Consider the following 18,516-nt stretch of genomic DNA (forward strand, 5'->3'; position numbering starts at 1 on the left):
GGGGAAGACCCCGAGTTCTCTTAATTTTACAGAAGACTTCTAAATGGAATTTAGACGAAATTTAACAAATTATCTGTCTCGGAAGATTTTCCAAAGGTGGTAAGTCTTTAGAAGACATTTGACAGGTCTTCAGGCTACAAATAACCTTTGAAATTTATTTGGACTATAAAAGAACCTAGGTATACCTTCTGTCAAGAAAAGAGTTTTGAAAAACCTTTGAAAGGTCTTCTGTGCATAGGAGATTGGTCTTCTGTCCAAAGAAAATAGAAGACCTTTGGCGAGCCTTCTGTCAATAGAGGAACTTTGGGAGGTCTTCTGGCCAGAGACGATCTTTGGCAAGTCTTCTGTCTATAGAAGACTTTTGAGAGGTCTTGTTTAGAATCGTTGACAAGTCTTCTGTTCAAAGATGACCTCTTATATCCAAAGAATATCGTTGACCGGAATACTGTCTATAAAAGACATTTCACATGTCTTCTGTATATAGAAGACCTTTGAAAGACTCCGGTCTATGGAAAACCTTGGACAGGTCTAGTGTCTATAACAGACCTTTGAGAGGTCACCAATCTGTAGAAGACCTTTGCTTGGTTTTCTGTCTGTAGAAGACACTTTTTATGTCGCCTGCCTATACAAGACCTTTGATATGTCTTCTGTCTATAGAAGATCTTTGGTAGGTTTATAGAAGACCGTCCGAGGTCTAAATAAGACTTTTAGATCTTCTGCCTATAGAAGACCTTTGGTAGGTCTATCGTCCGGATGTATTTCGTCCAGAAGTATTTCGTATTTTGTCTATAGAAGACTTTTGATCGAACTTCTATTTATAGAAGGCCTTTGACCAGTCTTCTGTTTATAGGAAAACTTCGAAAGGTCTTCTCTCTATTGAAGACCTTTGATCGGTCTTCTGTCCATAGAAGACCTTTGGTGGGTCTTTCGTCTATAGAATACTTTTTGGAAGGGTATTCTGCCCATACAAGATCTTTGGTATGTCTTCTGTCCAAAGAAGACCTTTGAAATATTTTTTTCAAGTCTTCTGTCCATGGAGGACCTTTGACCGGTCTTCTGTCTTATAGAAGACCTTTACCGTTCCTCTATCTGTACAAGCTCTTTTACCGGTCTTCTGTCTATAGAAAATCTTTGAGAGAACCTTTGACAGGTGTTATGTCCAAAGTCAGCTGTACATAGAAGACCTTTGACAGGTCTTCAGTCAATAGAAGACTTTTGACAGGTCTTCTGTCAATGGACTTTTGAAAGTTCTTCTTCAAATTTTCTGTCCGTAGAAGACCTTTGCCATATATTCTGTCCAAAGAAAACCTTCGATAGGTCTCCTGTCCATAGAAGACCTTTGACAGGTATATTTATCTACATTAGACCTCTGACCGGTCTTATGCCTATAGAAGAACTTCGAGATGTCTTCTATCTGTCCAAAGAAGGACTTTGAAATATCTTTTTCAAGTCTTCTGTCCATAGAAGACCTTTAACAGGTCTTCCGTCCAAAGAAAACCTTTGACAGACCTTCTGTCTATAGAAGACCCTTGAAAGGTATTTTTTAAAAGACATTGGAGAGATACTTTCCCATAGAAGACCTTTGGTAAGTTTTCTGTCTAAAGAAAACCTTGGACCGGTATTCTGTCTGTATAAAACCTTCAAAGGGTTCTTCTGTCTATAGAAGACCTTTGAGAAGTCTTCTGTCCATAGAAAACTTCTGAGAGGTCCTCCTTCTATAGAAGACCTTTTGTATATGTTCTGTCCATTTGGCAGAATTTCTGTCTTTAGAAGACCTTCGGCAGGTGTTCTGTCCATAGAAGACCTTCGGCAGGTATTTAAGCAACACAAGACTTTTGGAAGGTCTTCTGTCTAAAGAAGGTCCTCCGTCTATAGAAGACCTTTCGTAGATGTTCTGTGAATAGAAAAACGTTGGCAGAACTTCTGTGTTTAGAAGACCTTCGGCAGGTATTTTATCAGCACAAGACTTTTGGAAGGTCTTCTATCAAAAGAAGGTCCTCCGTCTATAGAAGACCTTTCGTAGATGTTCTGTGAATAGAAATACTTTGGCAGAACTTAGAAGACCATCGACAGGTGTTCTGTCTATAGAAGACCAACGACAGGTATTTTATCAACGCAAGACCCTTACCAGGTCTTCTATCTAAAGAAGATCTTTGGAAGGTATTATTTTCATAAAAGGCCTATGGTTGGCTCTCTGTCCATAAAAGGCCTCAGGTAAGCCTTCCGTCTATAGAAGGCCTTCGTAGATCTTCTTCACTTTTCGTGGGTCTTTCGTCTATAGAGGATCTTTGGTAGGTCCTCTGTCTATATAATACCTTTGACGGGCCTGCTGCCCATAGAAGGCTTTTGGTAGAACTTATGTCAATAGGAGAACTTTGGAAGGTATTCTATCCATGGAAGACCCTTGACAGATATTATTTTTATAGAGAACCTTTGAGAGATCCTTTGGTAAGACCTCTGTCTATATAATACCTTAACGGGTCTGCTGTCCATAGAAGGCTTTTGGTAGGACTACTGTCTATAAGGTAGCTTTGGAAGATCTTCTGTCCATTGAAGACCCTTGATAGATGTTCTTTTTAAAGAAGGCCTTTGAGAGATCTAGTGTCAATAAAAAGCTTCCGAAAGGTCTTCTGTATGGTGAAATAGCCACTTAAAATTAAAATTTCCAAAATTTCCATACCACCCCCCATTCACAGCAAATATACCAGAGAACAAAACATTTTTGTCGTTTTTGTTTTGCTACTCCTCTACAAAATTTACCTTGGAGTCTATTGTCCTACAACTATCCTTGTTGTCGTTCTTCCTATTATTTTTGTTGTTTTTTCTTTTAACATAAATTGAATTTTTCTTGTTGTTGTTATTATTGTTGCTAAACTAACATCCGTTCATTCACTCAGCCAACGGATATTGTCTTTGTTCAACTTTAGGTCAGGTGAAGGGAGAGAGGGAGAGAGAGGGAGTGAAAGAAGGTTAGATTTTCGGGTTATTTTTCCAACTTACCTTTGCAATGTTTGGAACGTTGCCCAGTACAGACCCGACAGTAGGAATATTGAAAAATAAAAACCACCTGGTACACTGGGTCGCAGGACGGCCGAAAAGAAAAGGGTTGCCAAACAGAAAAGGGGAGCTGTAAAATGTAAAAAGGGAGGAAGAGAAAGATATTTGTTAAATGGTTGGCAGTTATTTTGCTGTCGTTCTTTTTTTTGGGTGGGGAGAACATTCAAATGACCATGACCATAGAGGAATCCTCGATTCAGGTTAGGCCAAAATACTTACATATTTTTATCAGTCCATCGAAATTTGGCTTGGTATTATCGTCGACTGTTGCCGCAGCAGATGATGAGGATGCCGCCGCCACCACAACATGTTTTTGTCTTTGTGCATCTTCGACCAGGGCATTGGAGATTTCCTCATTCGGATTTTCACTGCCTCCTCCTCCTCCACCGTTTTCACGTATCGCCACCTCCACATCCCCAGTTTCCAATTGGGGCTCAACAGTTTGGGTGATTTTTTTGGAGATTATGTACACGACAAGGGAGGTGATGAAGACCACCACTTCTGGGGCCAGCCATTCAACAATGGCAAAGGCTCTGCAATTGCGGAAAATGAAAGAAATTGGATTACTACATTTCAGAGAATCTGGGAAGTACTTACTTCAAATTTTGAAAACCAATAAATCCAATGTGCCTCAGCAGTCGTTCGGTAACGCTACACGTCCCGAACATATCCCCAATGTGCAGGGCAAATATCGAAACTTGCAGTCCAATGTGACATAGTAGGAGTATGGTACTTAACGCTAGAAGAATTATAAAATACGCTGTGACAGAACCCTTGAAGTTCTGTTTTGTGGCCACCGGTATGAACGGCGACACGAAGAACATCAACAGGTATACGAAGGATATACCGACAGGACGATATAGTGCAGCTGTAAGAAAACGGAAGGGGACAAATTAATTAGAGGTTTTAAATTAGGAATGACATTCTCTGAATGGATTCCAAGGACCTCTCAGATGCCTTATACATAAAAGGATATTTTAGATAAATGAAGCAGACTCTTCAGGTTCTGCTATATTAGTAGACCCTTCAGAGGTATTCCGAATAAAGGAAAGACACTTCACAGGACTTCCAAATAGAGGAGACTCTTAAGATGGCCTCTAAATATAAGAACCTTTGGTAATCTCCTGCATAGAGAAGACCTTTCAGAGGTCTTCTATAAAGAGAAGACCGATCAGAGATATTCTAACTAGAGATGAGCCTCCGGAGGTCTTCAATAACGGGAAAGACTGTTCAGAGACCTTCTAAATGGAGAAGACCTATCAGAGGTCTTCTAAATAGAGAAGATCCTTCACAAGTCTATTAAATGGAGGAGACCCTTCAGAAGTCCATGTAAGAAGATGCATCAGAGGTCTTTTATAACGGGAAGAACATTTAAAGGTCTTCTTAATAGAGAGTACTATTCAGGAGTCTCCTGTAGAGAAAAGACACTTCAGAAGTCTTCTATTTACAGAAAACTCTTAAGAGTTCTTCTGTATAGGGAAGACCCTTCTGAGGTCTTCTATATGGACAAGACCCTTTCAGAGGTCTTCTATACAGAGAAGTTTCTTCAGAGGTCTTCTAAATAGAAAAGACCCTTTAGAGGTCTTCTATATACAGAAGACCTTCAGAGGTCTTCTATGAAGAGAAGACCCTCCCAAGGTCTTCTATAAAGAGAAGACTCATTCTACATAAAGGAGATCTCTCTCAGAGATCTTCTTAATAGAGAAGAGTCTTCAGAGGTCTTCTTTATATTGAAGACACTTCAGAGGTCTTCTATATAGGGAAGACCCTTCGGAAGATTCCTATAAAGAACAGACCCTTCAGGGGTCTTCCAAATGGAGAAGACACTTTAGAGGTTTTTTCAATAGAGAAGACTTTTCAGAGGACTTCTGTATAGCGAAGACCCCTTAAAGGTCCTCTACATAGAGAAGACCTCTCGGAGGTCTTAGCGAGGACACCTTAAAGGTCTTCTACATAGGGAATGTCCTTCAGAATTTTTCTTTATAGAGAAGACCTTTAAAATGTCTTCCATTAAGAGAAGACCCACCAGAGACCATTCATATAGGGAAGAGTCTCTAGAGGTCTTCCATATAGAGAAGAGCCTAAAGAGGTCTTCCATACATAGAAGTGCCTTCAAAAAGTCTTCCATGTAGGAAAGACACTTCAGGGATCTTCCTTATAGAGAAAAACATTCACAGGTCTTCCATATAGAGAAGTCCCTTCAGAGGTCTTCCATATAGAGAAGACTCTTCAGAGGTCTTCTATGAAGAGAAGACCCTTTAATGGTGTCCTTCAGAGGTCTTCTGAATAAATAAAATCCTTCAGAAGTCTTCTACAAAGTAAAGATCACCCCGAGGTGTTATAAAAAAAGAAGACCCCACAGAAATCCCTCAAAGGTATTCTGCTTAGAAAACAGTATACAGATGTTTTTCATAGGTCTTCTCTTCCATAGAAGTCCTCCTAGATGTCTTTTATGAAATTATCCTTCATTGTCCTTCGAAGGTCTTCTGCGGATAGAACATCCTTCAGAAGTCTTCTAAGGATAGGAAACCCTTTTAGGGGTTTTCTAAGGATCTCCTACCCTTCAGAGGACTTCTCACCCTTATGCCCTTTTCAAATTACATTCATAGCCAAAAAAATAAAGGACTTACCTAATACCAAAACAATTGGTAGGACTACACGTTGCAGTGTAAGGCAGGCGTAACTGAATGCCATTTTGTTTGCGTTGTTTTTGTAATTTTGTTTTTTTTTTTTTGGGTGTGTGGGAGTTTTTTGTTGTTTCTTTTTTTTTGCTGAGGGTAAATGGAAGAGACTACTCGTTGTTATTAGTTGCAGTTGTTGTAGTAGTTGTTGTTGTAGTAAGTATTTACAAATTACACTGTTGCTATTCCTCCTTGACGATGAAGGTCATGGCAACATGACACTGTTATAGCCAAAAGTCCAACATTCTGTTTTTTTTTCTTTTTGGGATGGGCGTGTATGTGTGTGTGTGTTCAAAGGATCTGAAAAGAGAAGTGGATAAAGAAAGAATTCAATTATAATAAAATCAACATCATTAACGAAGTTTTACTGGATTTTTTGTAAAAAAGAAGAAGAATGAAGGTTGGGGTGATAAAAATGAAGTTGAACTACAGTACCTAGGTGGGAGTTGCGAACAATTTTAATGGGTAATTAAATTTAATATTTTTTGGCAACACAAACATTTCCCCAAAGAGAAATTACATTATTCAGAATAGGAAACAAAATTGTACACACGAATACATAAAACAACTATACACATTCTGAAATACAAGCCTTCAGAGGGTTATATAAATGGAAGAGCCTTTAGAGGGCTCGTATCGACAGAAAACCCTTTGAGAAGTCTCCACATGGGGGGATAAAATCATAAGTTACCCAGAAAAATAAAAATAAAAATTATCAAACGGGGTTCTGACAGATATATACCCACAGCATATTAGCATTTATATACGTACAATTATAAGGAGCATATGCGACTGGGTTACTTGCGAAATGCTGCTAATATTTAAAAAATAACGAGGTTTTCTCCAGAGAGAATTCTTAAAAACAATTTTAAAAATTCCTACATTCTTTCCCCAAAAAATTATTGAATTGCATATAGAGAAAACTTTTCAAAAGGTCTTCTATGAAGAAAAGACCCTTCAGAGGTCTTCCATATAGAGAAGCCTATTTAGCTGTCTTCCATATAGAAGGGTCTTCATAAGTTTCCCATGAAGAAAAGACCCCTTAAAGGTCTTTTATATATGTTAAAAAGGTTTTTTTAAATAAAGAAGACCCATCGGTGGTCTCCTGGAGGCCTTCAGAATGAAGAAGACCCTTCAGAAGTCTCCTAAAAAGAGAAGATCTCCTACCTTTGGCATGGAAGTTCTTAAAAGTACGACCTCGTAAAAAAGGTGACATTTCTTGGCATGAGGTCCTTGAAAAACTTCTTGAAAAAACTCTTTCGTATAAAAAAAAATAAAGAAAGACTCTGAAACGTATATATCTTTAAAATATTCGCAAATAATCCATGACTTTCTATCTGAAGGCCCAAGAAAAAAAGTTCTCAAAAATCCAGATCTGAATATTCTTTAAAAAAGTATAAGAGACAATTATGATTTTTGTCAAAAAGTCTTTGAAAAACAATTTAAAAAAAAATTCTTAAAGAATCAGCCATATTTTCTATAAACAGTTAAAAAAATCACGATTTTCTGTTATAAGAAAAATTTCTGGGAAATACATGAAACCGACCAGAAAGTCCCTTTTCAAAAAATGTACGAATATCTGTTAGGAGATCCTTGAAAAAAAATATATAAAAATCTGGATTTTCAATCAGAAGGTTTTCTAAAAAAAGTCCAAGATATTCGGTCAGTATGCCCTAACTTTTTTTAATCAGCAATTTTCGGTCTATGTGTTCTTAAAAATTTAAAAAAATCCACGATATTCTGTCAGGAGATACTTTTTTTCGGTCTGGTGTAAAACTTATAGAAATCTTAAACATATTCTTAAAAAATCTATGGCTTTCTGTCAGGATGTCTGAAAAAAAGTTTCTTTAATAATTCAAAAATTTCCGTTATGATTCTCGGTTAGGAAATCCTTGAAAAAATATCGTTGATTTTTTTTATATTACCTATTATTAAGGAGATATTAGAAAAATGCTTAAGAATCCAAGATTTTCAGTTAGCGGTTCTTAATTTAAAAGGACCTTGTCAACGACTTTCTGTCGCGTAGTTCCAAAATCTTTATTTAAATCCACGATTTTGTGTCAAGATGTGTTTGAAAAAGATGTTTGGTCAAGAAGACTGAAGGTCCACGATTTTGATCAAGAGGTCCTTGAAAAAGATGTTTGGTCTGAAATTTTTAATTCGAAAGGTCCTTTCAGGTCATCCTTAGAAAAATGGACTTCTTGTTGAAAATCTTTTCGGTCATGAGGTCCTTGATTTTTTTCACAGGAAGTCCATTTTTTCAAGAGGTCCTAAAAGGTAAAGATGTTCAGTCAAGAAGTCTGAAATGTTTCTTTCGGAAGGTCCTTGGAGAGATTTTCTAAAAAATAACAATATTCAACAAAAATACCTAAAAATGTTTTCTTAAAAAATTAACCTTTTAGGACATCTTAGAAAAATTGACTTCTTGTTAAAAACCTTTTCGTCATGAGGTCCTTATTTTTTTAACAGCAAGGATAAGGGTCTTTTTACAATGAAAATGTATTTTTACAGTCCTTGAATTTAAAAAATTGTAAATAATCTTAAAAAAAAATCCTTAAAAACGGCCTTGAAAATGCATAGAAAATGAACGACTCTGTCAAGAGGTCGTACAAATTAATTTTATTTCCACGATTTTCGGCGGAGGTCCTTGCTTTTTTAAATCTTTCGGCCAGGATATCCTTGAAAATTTTTTAAAACATTTCACGATTTTCGTTCCTTTTAAAACAATTTTCGACAATTTTCGATGCTTTAAATACAATTGTTAAAATTGACAAATTTCGGTCAGCACACCACCGAAACAATTTTCTTAAAAAATCCAAATTTTTAGGTTGAAGGGCCTCGAAAATGATTTCTTAGAAATTCCATGATTTTCGGTAAGAAGGAATTAAAAAAAAAGTCCACGATTTATTGTCAGGCGGTCCTTAATGGTCTGATAATAAATAATAAAATATTTATGACATAATAATAGAAGGTCCGTTAACGATTTTCTGCAAGGAGATCCTTAAAATAATTCTCTAATAATCCTTTAAAAAACAACTTAAAATACAACGATTATTTGACAGAACTTATTGAAATGTTTTCTTTCAGAAGGTACTCCGAAAAGATCTCTCAAAATACCCCACAATCCTCAGTGGTAAGGTCCTTAAAAAGCTCCAAGTTACCGTCCACATATCGACGGTTTTCGGCAAAGATGCCCTCGGAAAAAATCACGATCTTTCGTCTGGAGATCCTTGAATCTCTAGAAACTTGAGTCTCTAAAAACTCAAGATTTTTTGACAGAACTTATTAAAAATTGTTCTTCCAGAAGGTACTCCGAAAAGATTTCTCAAAAAAAAAAAAACAAAAAACACGATTCTCGGTGTGGAGATCCATTGTCACCATTGCCGACTCCGACTTGAATTTAGGTTAATTGTTATCATGTGTCAAGTCTGAATTATGTTGGGGTAATCCTTCCACAAATAATTATGATCCTTTAATGTTTTTATTATCCTTCCAAATCCCCTTCCTATGGGACAATTTCCCCCGGTTGCCAACCCCCTAGCAAATCGCTCTGCCATTTTTCTAAACTAACGATCTGTGAGTGTTTAATTTTTTATGCTAACCTTTTGTTGCTGCTGCTGTTGCTTTTGTTTTGCGACCCATAGCAGCTTCGCCGTCATTCATTCACTCTCCGCTAAATGGTAGGCAACAAATTTAAATTGTCAACATATCCATTTAGCGTTGTTGTTGTTGTTGCAGTGAGTATTTTGAAAGGTTTATGGTTTTTCACAACTGCATCGCGCTGGTAGTTCATTTGAGTTGGCCCCCCGACAAGCTGGGATGTTGTTGTTGTTATTGTTTATGGAAGCTGACATTCTGGGCCATTATGAGCGCGAGCAACCGGGCGAGAGTGCAACAAATAACAAAAATGCAGTGCAAATGGGGAATAAATGATGGTGGCATAAATGGCTTTTTTGAGTTGTTGTTTTTTTTTTCAGTCATAAAAAAATACTAAGCCTAGCTGATGATGGTAACGAGGGTAGGATTATAATTTTTGGTAGTAGATTTTTTTTATTTATTTTTTTAAAGGATTGTGGTGTATGATATTTTCAGAATGTATTAACACAACTATTTTAATTCAAGTCAACTCTAATTTAAAGAGAGAAATATCCAATATGTCAGACTATAATCGCGGATAAAAAAAATTGTTTCAAGAATCATCGGAGTTACAGTCGTGGGTTTTTAAAGAATAAGTTTCTTTCTACAAGGATCAACGCAACTATAATCCAACTATAATGCTGGATTTTCAAAGAATTTTACTCAAGGATCATCGATGCCATAATCGTGAATTTTCGAAACATAATTCTCAAGGCTTTAATCGGAGGTTTATAAGGAATATTTTTAAGGGCCATCGGGGATTTTTAATGAATACTGAAGAATATTTTCCCGAAGAATTTTTTAGAATATATTAGAATACTTTTATCGTGAATTTAAAAAAAAATATATACAAGGACATCGAGGATCTTTTATTATTTTCCAAGATCCATCGCGGCTATTATCGTGGATTTTTAAAAATATTTTATAAGGGCCATAGAGGATTTTTAAAAAATATGTTTTTCAAGGACCACCGATGCTATGAACATCGATTTTTGAAGATTTTTTTCCAAAAGCCTTCAGAGCTTTAATCATGAAGATTATTTTTCAAGGACAAGGAAATGATATATTTCAAGGACCATAGGGGATATTTAAAGAATATGTTTTTTTTTTCGAGGACCATCGAGGCTATGAACGTCGATTTTTAAGGATTTTTTCCAAAGACTTTCAGAGCTTTAATCGTGAATTAAAAAAATTAAAGGATATCGAGGATTTTTGAATAAGGACCATAGAGGATATTTAAATACTGTGTTTTTCGATGACCATCGAGATTATGAACTTCGATTCTTAAAGATTTTGTTCTAAAGACCTTTAGAGCTTAAATCGTGGAATTAAAAAAAATCAAGGACATCGAGGATTTTTGAAGATTATTTTTCAAGAGCCATCGAGGCTATTAACGTGGATTTTTAAAGAATTTTATTCAAGAGCCATAGAGGATTTTTAAACAATATATTTTTTCAAGGACCAAAGAAATTCTAAACACCTTCAGAGTTTTAACCGTGAATTTAAAAAAAATGAAGGACATTGAGAATTCTTGAAGATTATCTTTCAAGGACAAGGAAATGATATATTTCAAGGACCATAGGGGATATTTAGGGAATATGTTTTCTTTTCGAGGACCATCGAGGCTATAAACGTCGATTTTTAAAGATTTTTTTTTTCAAAGACCTTCAGAGCTTTAATCGTGAATTAAAAATTAAAGGATATCGAGGATTTTTGAAGAAGGGCCATAGAGGATATTTAAATATTGTGTTTTTCGATGACCATCGAGGCTATGAACGTCGATTTTTAAAGATTTTGTTCTAAAGACCTTCAGAGCTTAAATCGTGGAATAAAAAAAAAAATTAAGGACATCGAGGTTTTTGAAGATTATTTTTCAAGAGCCATCGAGGCTATTAACGTGGATTTTTAAATAATATTATTCAAGAGCTATAGAGGATTTGTAAACAATATATTTTTTCTAGGACCAAAAAAATTCTAAAGACCTTCAGAGTTTTAATCGTGAATTTAAAAAAATGAAGGACATTGAGAATTTTTGAAGATTATTTTTCAAGGACAAGGAAAGGATATATTTCAAGGACCATAGGGGATATTTAGGGAATATGTTTTCTTTTCGAGGACCATCGGGGCTATAAACGTCAATTTTTAAAGATTTTTTTTTTCAAAGACCCTCAGAGCTTTAATCGTGAATTGAAAAAATTAAAGGATATCGAGGATTTTTGAAGAAGGACCATAGAGGATATTTAAATACTGTGTTTTTCGAAGACCATCGAGGCTATGAACGTCGATTTTTAAAGATTTTGTTCTAGAGACCTTCAGAGCTTTAATCGTGGAATTAAAAAAAATCAAGAACATCGAGGATTTTTGAAGATTATTTTTCAAAGACCATCGAGGCTAATACCATGGATTTTTAAAGAATATTTTTCAAGGTCATAGGGGATTTTTAAAGAATATATTTTTTCGAGGACCTAAAAAATTCTAAAGACCTTCAGAGTTTTAATCGTGAATTTAAAAAAAAATGAAGGACATTGAGAATTTTTGAAGATTATTTATAGGACAAGGAAAGGATATATTTCAAGGACCATAGGGGATATTAAAAGAATATGTTTTCTTTTCGAGGACCATCGAGGCTATGAACGTCGATTTTTAAAGATTTTTTTTCAAAGACCTTCAGAGCTTTAATCATGAATTAAAAAATGTAAGGATATCGAGGATTTTTGAAGAAGGACCATAGAGGATATTTAAATACTGTGTTTTTCGAAGACCATCGAGGCTATGAACGTCGATTTTTAAAGATTTTGTTCTAGAGACCTTCAGAGCCTTAATCATGAATTAAAAAAGTCATGGATATCGAGGTCTCAGAAGATTATTTTTCAAGAGCCATCGAGGCTATAAACGTGTATTTTTAAAGAATGTTATTCAAGACCTATAGAGGATTTTTAACAATATATTTTTTCAAGGACCAAAAAAATCTAAAGACCTTCAGAGTTTTAACCGTAAATTAAAAAAATGAAGGACATTGAGAATTTTTGAAAATTATTTTTCAAGGACAAAGAAAGGATATATTTCAAGGACCGTAGGGTTATTTAAAGAATATGTTTTCTTTTCGAGGCTATGAACGTCGGTTTTTAAAGATTTTTTTCAAAGACCCTCAGAGCTTTAATCGTGAATTGAAAAAATTAAAGGATATCGAGGATTTTTGAAGAAGGACCATAGAGGATATTTAAATACTGAGGCTATGAACGTCGATTTTTAAAGATTTTGTTCTAGAGACCTTCAGAGCTTTAATCGTGGAATATAAAAAAAATCAAGGACATCGACGATTTCTGAAGATTATTTTTCAAAGTTCATCGGGGCTAATACCATGGATTTTTAAAGAAAAATTTTCAAGGTCATAGGGGATATTTAAAGAATATGTTTTTTTTTTTGAGCACCATCGAGGCTATGAATCGCGCATTTTGGGAGAATTTTTTTCAGGGGCCATTAGGGTCGTGGATTTTTAAAAAATATTATCTCAATGACCATCGGTGCTATAATCGAATATTTAAAGAATATTTTCCCAGGATTATGGAGAACTATTTGAGCTACAATTCAGGATTTTTAAAGAATAGTTGTTCAATTATAATCGAGGCTATTTTTTAGGAAATATTTTTTCAAGGACTATAGTTATATTGTGGTTTTAAATATATGCTAAAGGACTATCGAATCTATAATCGTGAATTTTTAAAAAATATTTCCCAGGACTACTGAAGCTCATATCTCGGTATTTTAGAGAGTTCTTTTTCGAGAACCATTGGAGCTACAATTCAGGATTTTTGAAGAATAGTTTCTCAATTATCATCGAGGATCTAACCATGGATTTTTTAAGAAATATTTTTTCAAGGACCATAGTTGTACTGTAGTTTTTAATATATTCTAAAGGACTATCGAATCCATATTCGTGAATTTTTAAAGAACGTTCTTTCAAGAACCATCCGAGCTAAGATCGTGGATTTTTAAGAAGGTTGGTTAATAAAATTTCTGTAAGAAGTAGAAATCTTCTAGAAAAAATTATAAATGTTAAATATGGAGAATAAGCTAAAATAAAATTATTGGCAGATAACCGTTGTAAAACAACTCTCTCTCCCTTTCTCTCTCTCACTCATTCTATACTCTGGAATAAAAATCCATGTTATGTTTTTCATTTAAAATACATGTTTCCTATTTCACTATCCTTCAAGAGGTGGGGTATTTTATTCAGAAAGAAAATATCGATACCATCGATTGTTCGCAGCCCGGGTCTGATAAGAGGCATATAAATCGTCTTTTCGGAACAAAAAATCTGCTTTCACTTTCCATAAATTTTGTACCATATTAACCCACTAAACTTTGTATTCGGTTGGTAGTATATGTGTCACACACACACACATCTAAAACTACATCTATGTAACAGCAGCTAAGACACACAAGGACCCTTGTGCATTATAAACAATTGCAACTATTCTCGCAGAACACCACACCTAATTTACTACATTCACAAAAACAACAACAACAACAAATACATAAAAGGTCTTAATGCACACAAACACAAACACATTCATGTGCAAATGCGCACGAACATGAAAACTAAATGAGAAAATAAAAGAAGAAATATTAGGTGAACAAAATAAGGATAAAGAGGGGGCCTTACAAAAATAGAGGATCTGTAAAAAGACTACTGGACTCTCTCTGGAAGATGTTTTATCTTTGGAAAACTCTTCAAATGTTTTCAATTTCCAAAGGACCTTTGAAAGATCTTCTTGTTATAGATGACCTGAAACAAGTCACTGTGAAAGAATTTCGAAGACTTTTTGTCATAAAAGTCATATAAAAGGAATCAATAGTAAAACACTTGCCAGCGGGCTTCTATCTGCAGAAGATCCGTCGAAGATTTTCTATCAAATAAGTGCCGACCAAAGGATTTCTAGCAATTGAAGACCCAATAAATAATTTGAGATTCAGAGCATCTGTCAATGGTCTTCTGGACTTAGAAGACATTTAAAATGTCTTCAAAAAAGGTTTTCTAGCCATAGGAGACTTGTAAAACGCCTTCTGGTAATATAATAGTAGATCTCAAGATGATCTTTTGCTTATAGAAGACCCATGTATAAATGGCCTTTTAGCCACATAAAGCCCGTTAAAGCTCTTTCAACCATAGAGGACAGAAAAAACCTTCTAGTGATAGAAAATCTACAGTAAAACCTCTTCTAGAAACAGAACAAAAGCCATAAAAGATCTGTAAAAAGTCTTCTGTATACCAAATTGCAGGCGGATTATTCTTCGAAATTCGTACAAAAACGTACCACCAACTGTTTTTTATTTATTTATTTATTTATTTATTTATTTTTTTTTTTTTTTGAATAAAAACTCTGTTGTGGTCGACATTTTCAAAATGCTTTAACATTACAAATCCTTGTATTTGCATCAGGGCTAGGTCAGGTGAGAAAATGGACAATATCGGTCCACGCCATCATGTACCTCCCATACAAATGGTAAATATTTTGAATAATTATAACTCTTAGAAAATGTGATGTAAGAGTCCGATTGTCTTCAAATTTCACACATCCCAATAATTTTATTAATCCAAGATCTGGTGTGAAGATGGAACATATCGGTGCACTCCTTCTGGTACCTCCTCCACAAAGGGTCAACATTTTAAAAAACTATCAAGCTTTTAAAACGCGAAATTAACATCCGATTCCATTCAGACTTGGCGCATATCAATATTTCTATCAACACGGGATCTGTTATAGAGGCGGTAGAGATCGCACCATTCCTTCTGGTACCTTCCCCACAAAGGGTCAAATTTTGAATAACCAAAACGGTCATAAAATCCGAAGTAAGCATCCGATTTCCCTCATATTTCACACATCCCATTATTTTTACTAAGAAAAGATCTGCTGTAGATACAGGGTATTATCGGTCCACTCCTTCTGGTACCTCCCCCACAAGGAGTCCACATTTTGAATATCTATGAAGCTCATAAAACGCAAAGTTAAAATCCGATTCCATTCAGATTTGGAATTTTCCAATATTTCCATCAACATAACACTTAGATCGAGTTCGGAGATGGACAATGTCAGTCCACACCTTCTGGTATCCATGAAAATCATAAGGAACGAAATTAACATCCGATTCCATTCAGACTTGGCACATCTCAATATTTCAGTCAACACAAGATCTGTTTTAAAGATGGTAGAAATCGGACAATTTCTTGCGGTACTTCCCCCACATAGGTTTCAAGATTTTGAAAAGCAAAACGCTCAAAGAAAACGAAATAAGCATTCAATTCTCTTCAAATTTCACACACACACACAAATGTTTGCTAACACAAGAGCTGTTGTGAAGATGACTTATATCTGCGATCCCCTTCTGGTAACTCACCCACAGAGGGTCACAGTTTTCTATACTTTTATAAATCGTTTATTTATATTTTTTTTACTAGGCAAAGTCAAAGAAAAAATTCCTAGCTCTTCCGTTCTGCAGTATTACACTAATTGGCACTTGTGATCGCTTTTGCTACAAATATCCGAAAATCAACCAAACTTGGAAGTCTGAACCATTCATTGTCCTGCAACTCTTTATATAAAAAATAATATAAAATTTGTTATAGCCACAGAAGAGAAGATCTTCTTAAAGGCCCGCTAAATTACTGGGCCCTAGACACCCTCATCGCCCCATGACAGTTACTTTAAAACATGATCTAGGGCAGGACTGTGCCCAAGTTGCAATACTCAGTTATTCCAAGAGAAAGGAAGGACAGTCATTCGTTCGCTCAGTCACTTGCTCGGAACAAATGTAACAGTTACTACCATTTTTCCGGTTGGCTCTTTGGTGAAAAATTTATTTTCGTTTTGTTGCTACTGCTGTTGTTGTTCTTGTTGTCTGATGTACTTGAACTAAGTACCACTCATTAATTTAAATAAATTATTTTTTTTAAAAAGGTGTGTTGCATTTTGCAATTGGTCCTCTGGTTGATATTACTTTATTAAATGCAAAATAGCAAAGGCAATGAAATGGAATTAGAGAGAGAGAGAGAGAGAGAGAGAGAGGAAGGGAGAAAGACGGAAGGAGGAAGGGAGGGAGGGAAAAGAGAGGGAGGAGGGGGAGAGAGAGAGGGAGGTAGGGAGTGGGCATTGCAACCAAAAACGTAAAAGTTATTTTATTTTGAAATTAGGCCAGTCGATCTAAGGGTCTATGGCAGAGTTGTGACAATCTAGTTCATAGCTCAATACACCAGGAGCTGGATTCGTGTTCTATGAAAATATGAAAAGAAAAATATTGGCATTGGCCTTTCTTTTCTTCTAAAACTAGTAAAATAGTATCAGTCGGTTTTGCCGACAGATTTCTACCCTCAGCTTTGAGTTATGATTATTCCAACTGTTGACCCCTTTATGGGGGGAGGTTTCGAAGCAGTTGGCCAATTCGTATCTGCCTTAAGACAAATATAAATATTACAACGTGCCAGATTTGGACTATATCGACTACTTCCTATTCTTTATATGAGATATGTACAAATTTTTGAAATATGTGGAAATATGCCTGAGGTACCAGATATCGTCGACCGAAGTATTCCATTTTTATACTTCATCTAATACAGATACAAATATTGGTAAGTGCAAAATTTGAAGGAAATCGAACATTTAAATCCAATTTTATGCGAAATCTCGATTTTCGATAAATTACATATTCATATCGGATTTCTGGTTAAGAGAAATATTTAGGTATAGCAGGTTGTAAAGAATCGCCGACTTATTCGCGTTTTTTGAGCTACACGGATACTGAAAACTTTGACCCCTTGTGGGGAGGGAGGCACAAGAAGGAGTTGACCGATAACGGGTTGCCCATATTCAACGGACCTTTGGGCCCATTCCAATCGACGAGGCTTGTCCGCAGGTAACATTGTTTGTGTCAATTGAATTTTGTACGGGATCAAATTCAAATCAATGCCAATAATCCGTTGTAAAGTGGACCGAGCCATGCCCAACTGCTGAGAACGGCGTTTTTGGGATGTTCTTGGGGACCTCTCAACACTGGCTCGTACGGCAGCGATATTCTCGGCCGATCGCCTTGGTCGACTTTCATATGGCCTCTTCGGATTAGAATGAGCCTTACCAGTCGAAAATTTTTCGTATAAACGCTTAATAGTGTTCTTGGAAGGCGCACTTCTCACGTCGAATATGGGCAACCCTGTATATATCGATTTCACAACAGACCATGAATTAATACAAATTTAGTGATGTGTGTACTTTGAAGAGAACCGGATACTTATTTAGGGTTTTATAATCGTTTTGGTTATTCAAAAATTTTAACCCTTTGTGGGGGAGGTACCAGAAGGAATGGTCCGATCTCTACCATCGTTATAACAGGTCTTGTGTTGATAGCAATACTGAGATGTGCCAAGTCTGAATGTAATCGGATGTTAATATCGTGTTTTATGAGTTTCATGAATATTCAAAATGTTAACCCTTTGTGTGGGAGGTACCAAAAGGAGTGGACCGATATTGTCAATTTTCTCACCTGACCTCGCTCTGACGCAAATATTAGGTTTTGCAAAGTTGGAGAAAATTTGGATTATCGTTTCACTTTCTGTGCAAAAAAAAAACATTTTTCGAAAATTTCGACCTTTTGTGGGGGAGGTACCAGAAATAGCGAACCGATATATTCCATCTTAACACCAGACCTTGGGTTGATAAAAATATTGGGATGTGTGAAATTTGAAGGCAATCGGACTATTATATCACATTTTATAGGATTTGTAATTATTCAAAATTGTAACCCTTTGTGGGGGTTGTACTTGATGTAGTGGACCGATATTGTCCATTTTCGCACCTGACCTCGGTCTGACGCAATTATTAGGATTTGCAAAGTTGGAGAAAAATCGGATTATCGTATCACTTTCTGTGCAAAAAAAAAAAAAAAAAACATTTTTCGAAAGTTTCGACCTTTTGTGGGGGAGGTATCAGAAGTAGCGCACCGATATACTCAATCTTTACACCAGACCTTGGGTTGATAAAATATTGGGATGTGTGAAATTTGAAGACAATCGGACTTTTACATCACATTTTATATGAGTTGTAATTATTCAAAATTTTGACCCTTTGTGGGGGAGGTACTTGATGTAGTG

At 35.7% G+C, this 18,516-nt stretch overlaps 1 protein-coding gene across 2 annotated transcripts in view; it reads right to left on the reverse strand.

The window, feature by feature from the left end:
- LOC101894350 (piezo-type mechanosensitive ion channel component) overlaps positions 1 to 18,516 on the reverse strand; it is a 183,448-nt gene that overhangs the window by 59,554 nt on the left and 105,378 nt on the right. For both annotated transcript variants that reach the window (XM_059123950.1, XM_059123949.1), the window contains exons 4-7: positions 5,688 to 6,038; positions 3,655 to 3,925; positions 3,277 to 3,590; positions 3,001 to 3,127 (exon numbers count right to left, since the gene is read on the reverse strand). In XM_059123950.1, coding sequence (XP_058979933.1) covers positions 3,001 to 3,127; positions 3,277 to 3,590; positions 3,655 to 3,925; positions 5,688 to 5,751 — 776 coding nt within the window. In that variant the 5' untranslated portion in view covers positions 5,752 to 6,038. The remainder of the gene's footprint in view (positions 1 to 3,000; positions 3,128 to 3,276; positions 3,591 to 3,654; positions 3,926 to 5,687; positions 6,039 to 18,516) is intronic.

This window comes from Musca domestica, unplaced genomic scaffold (genome assembly GCF_030504385.1).
Source record: "Musca domestica strain aabys unplaced genomic scaffold, Musca_domestica.polishedcontigs.V.1.1 26, whole genome shotgun sequence".
Classification (NCBI taxonomy): domain Eukaryota; kingdom Metazoa; phylum Arthropoda; class Insecta; order Diptera; family Muscidae; genus Musca; species Musca domestica.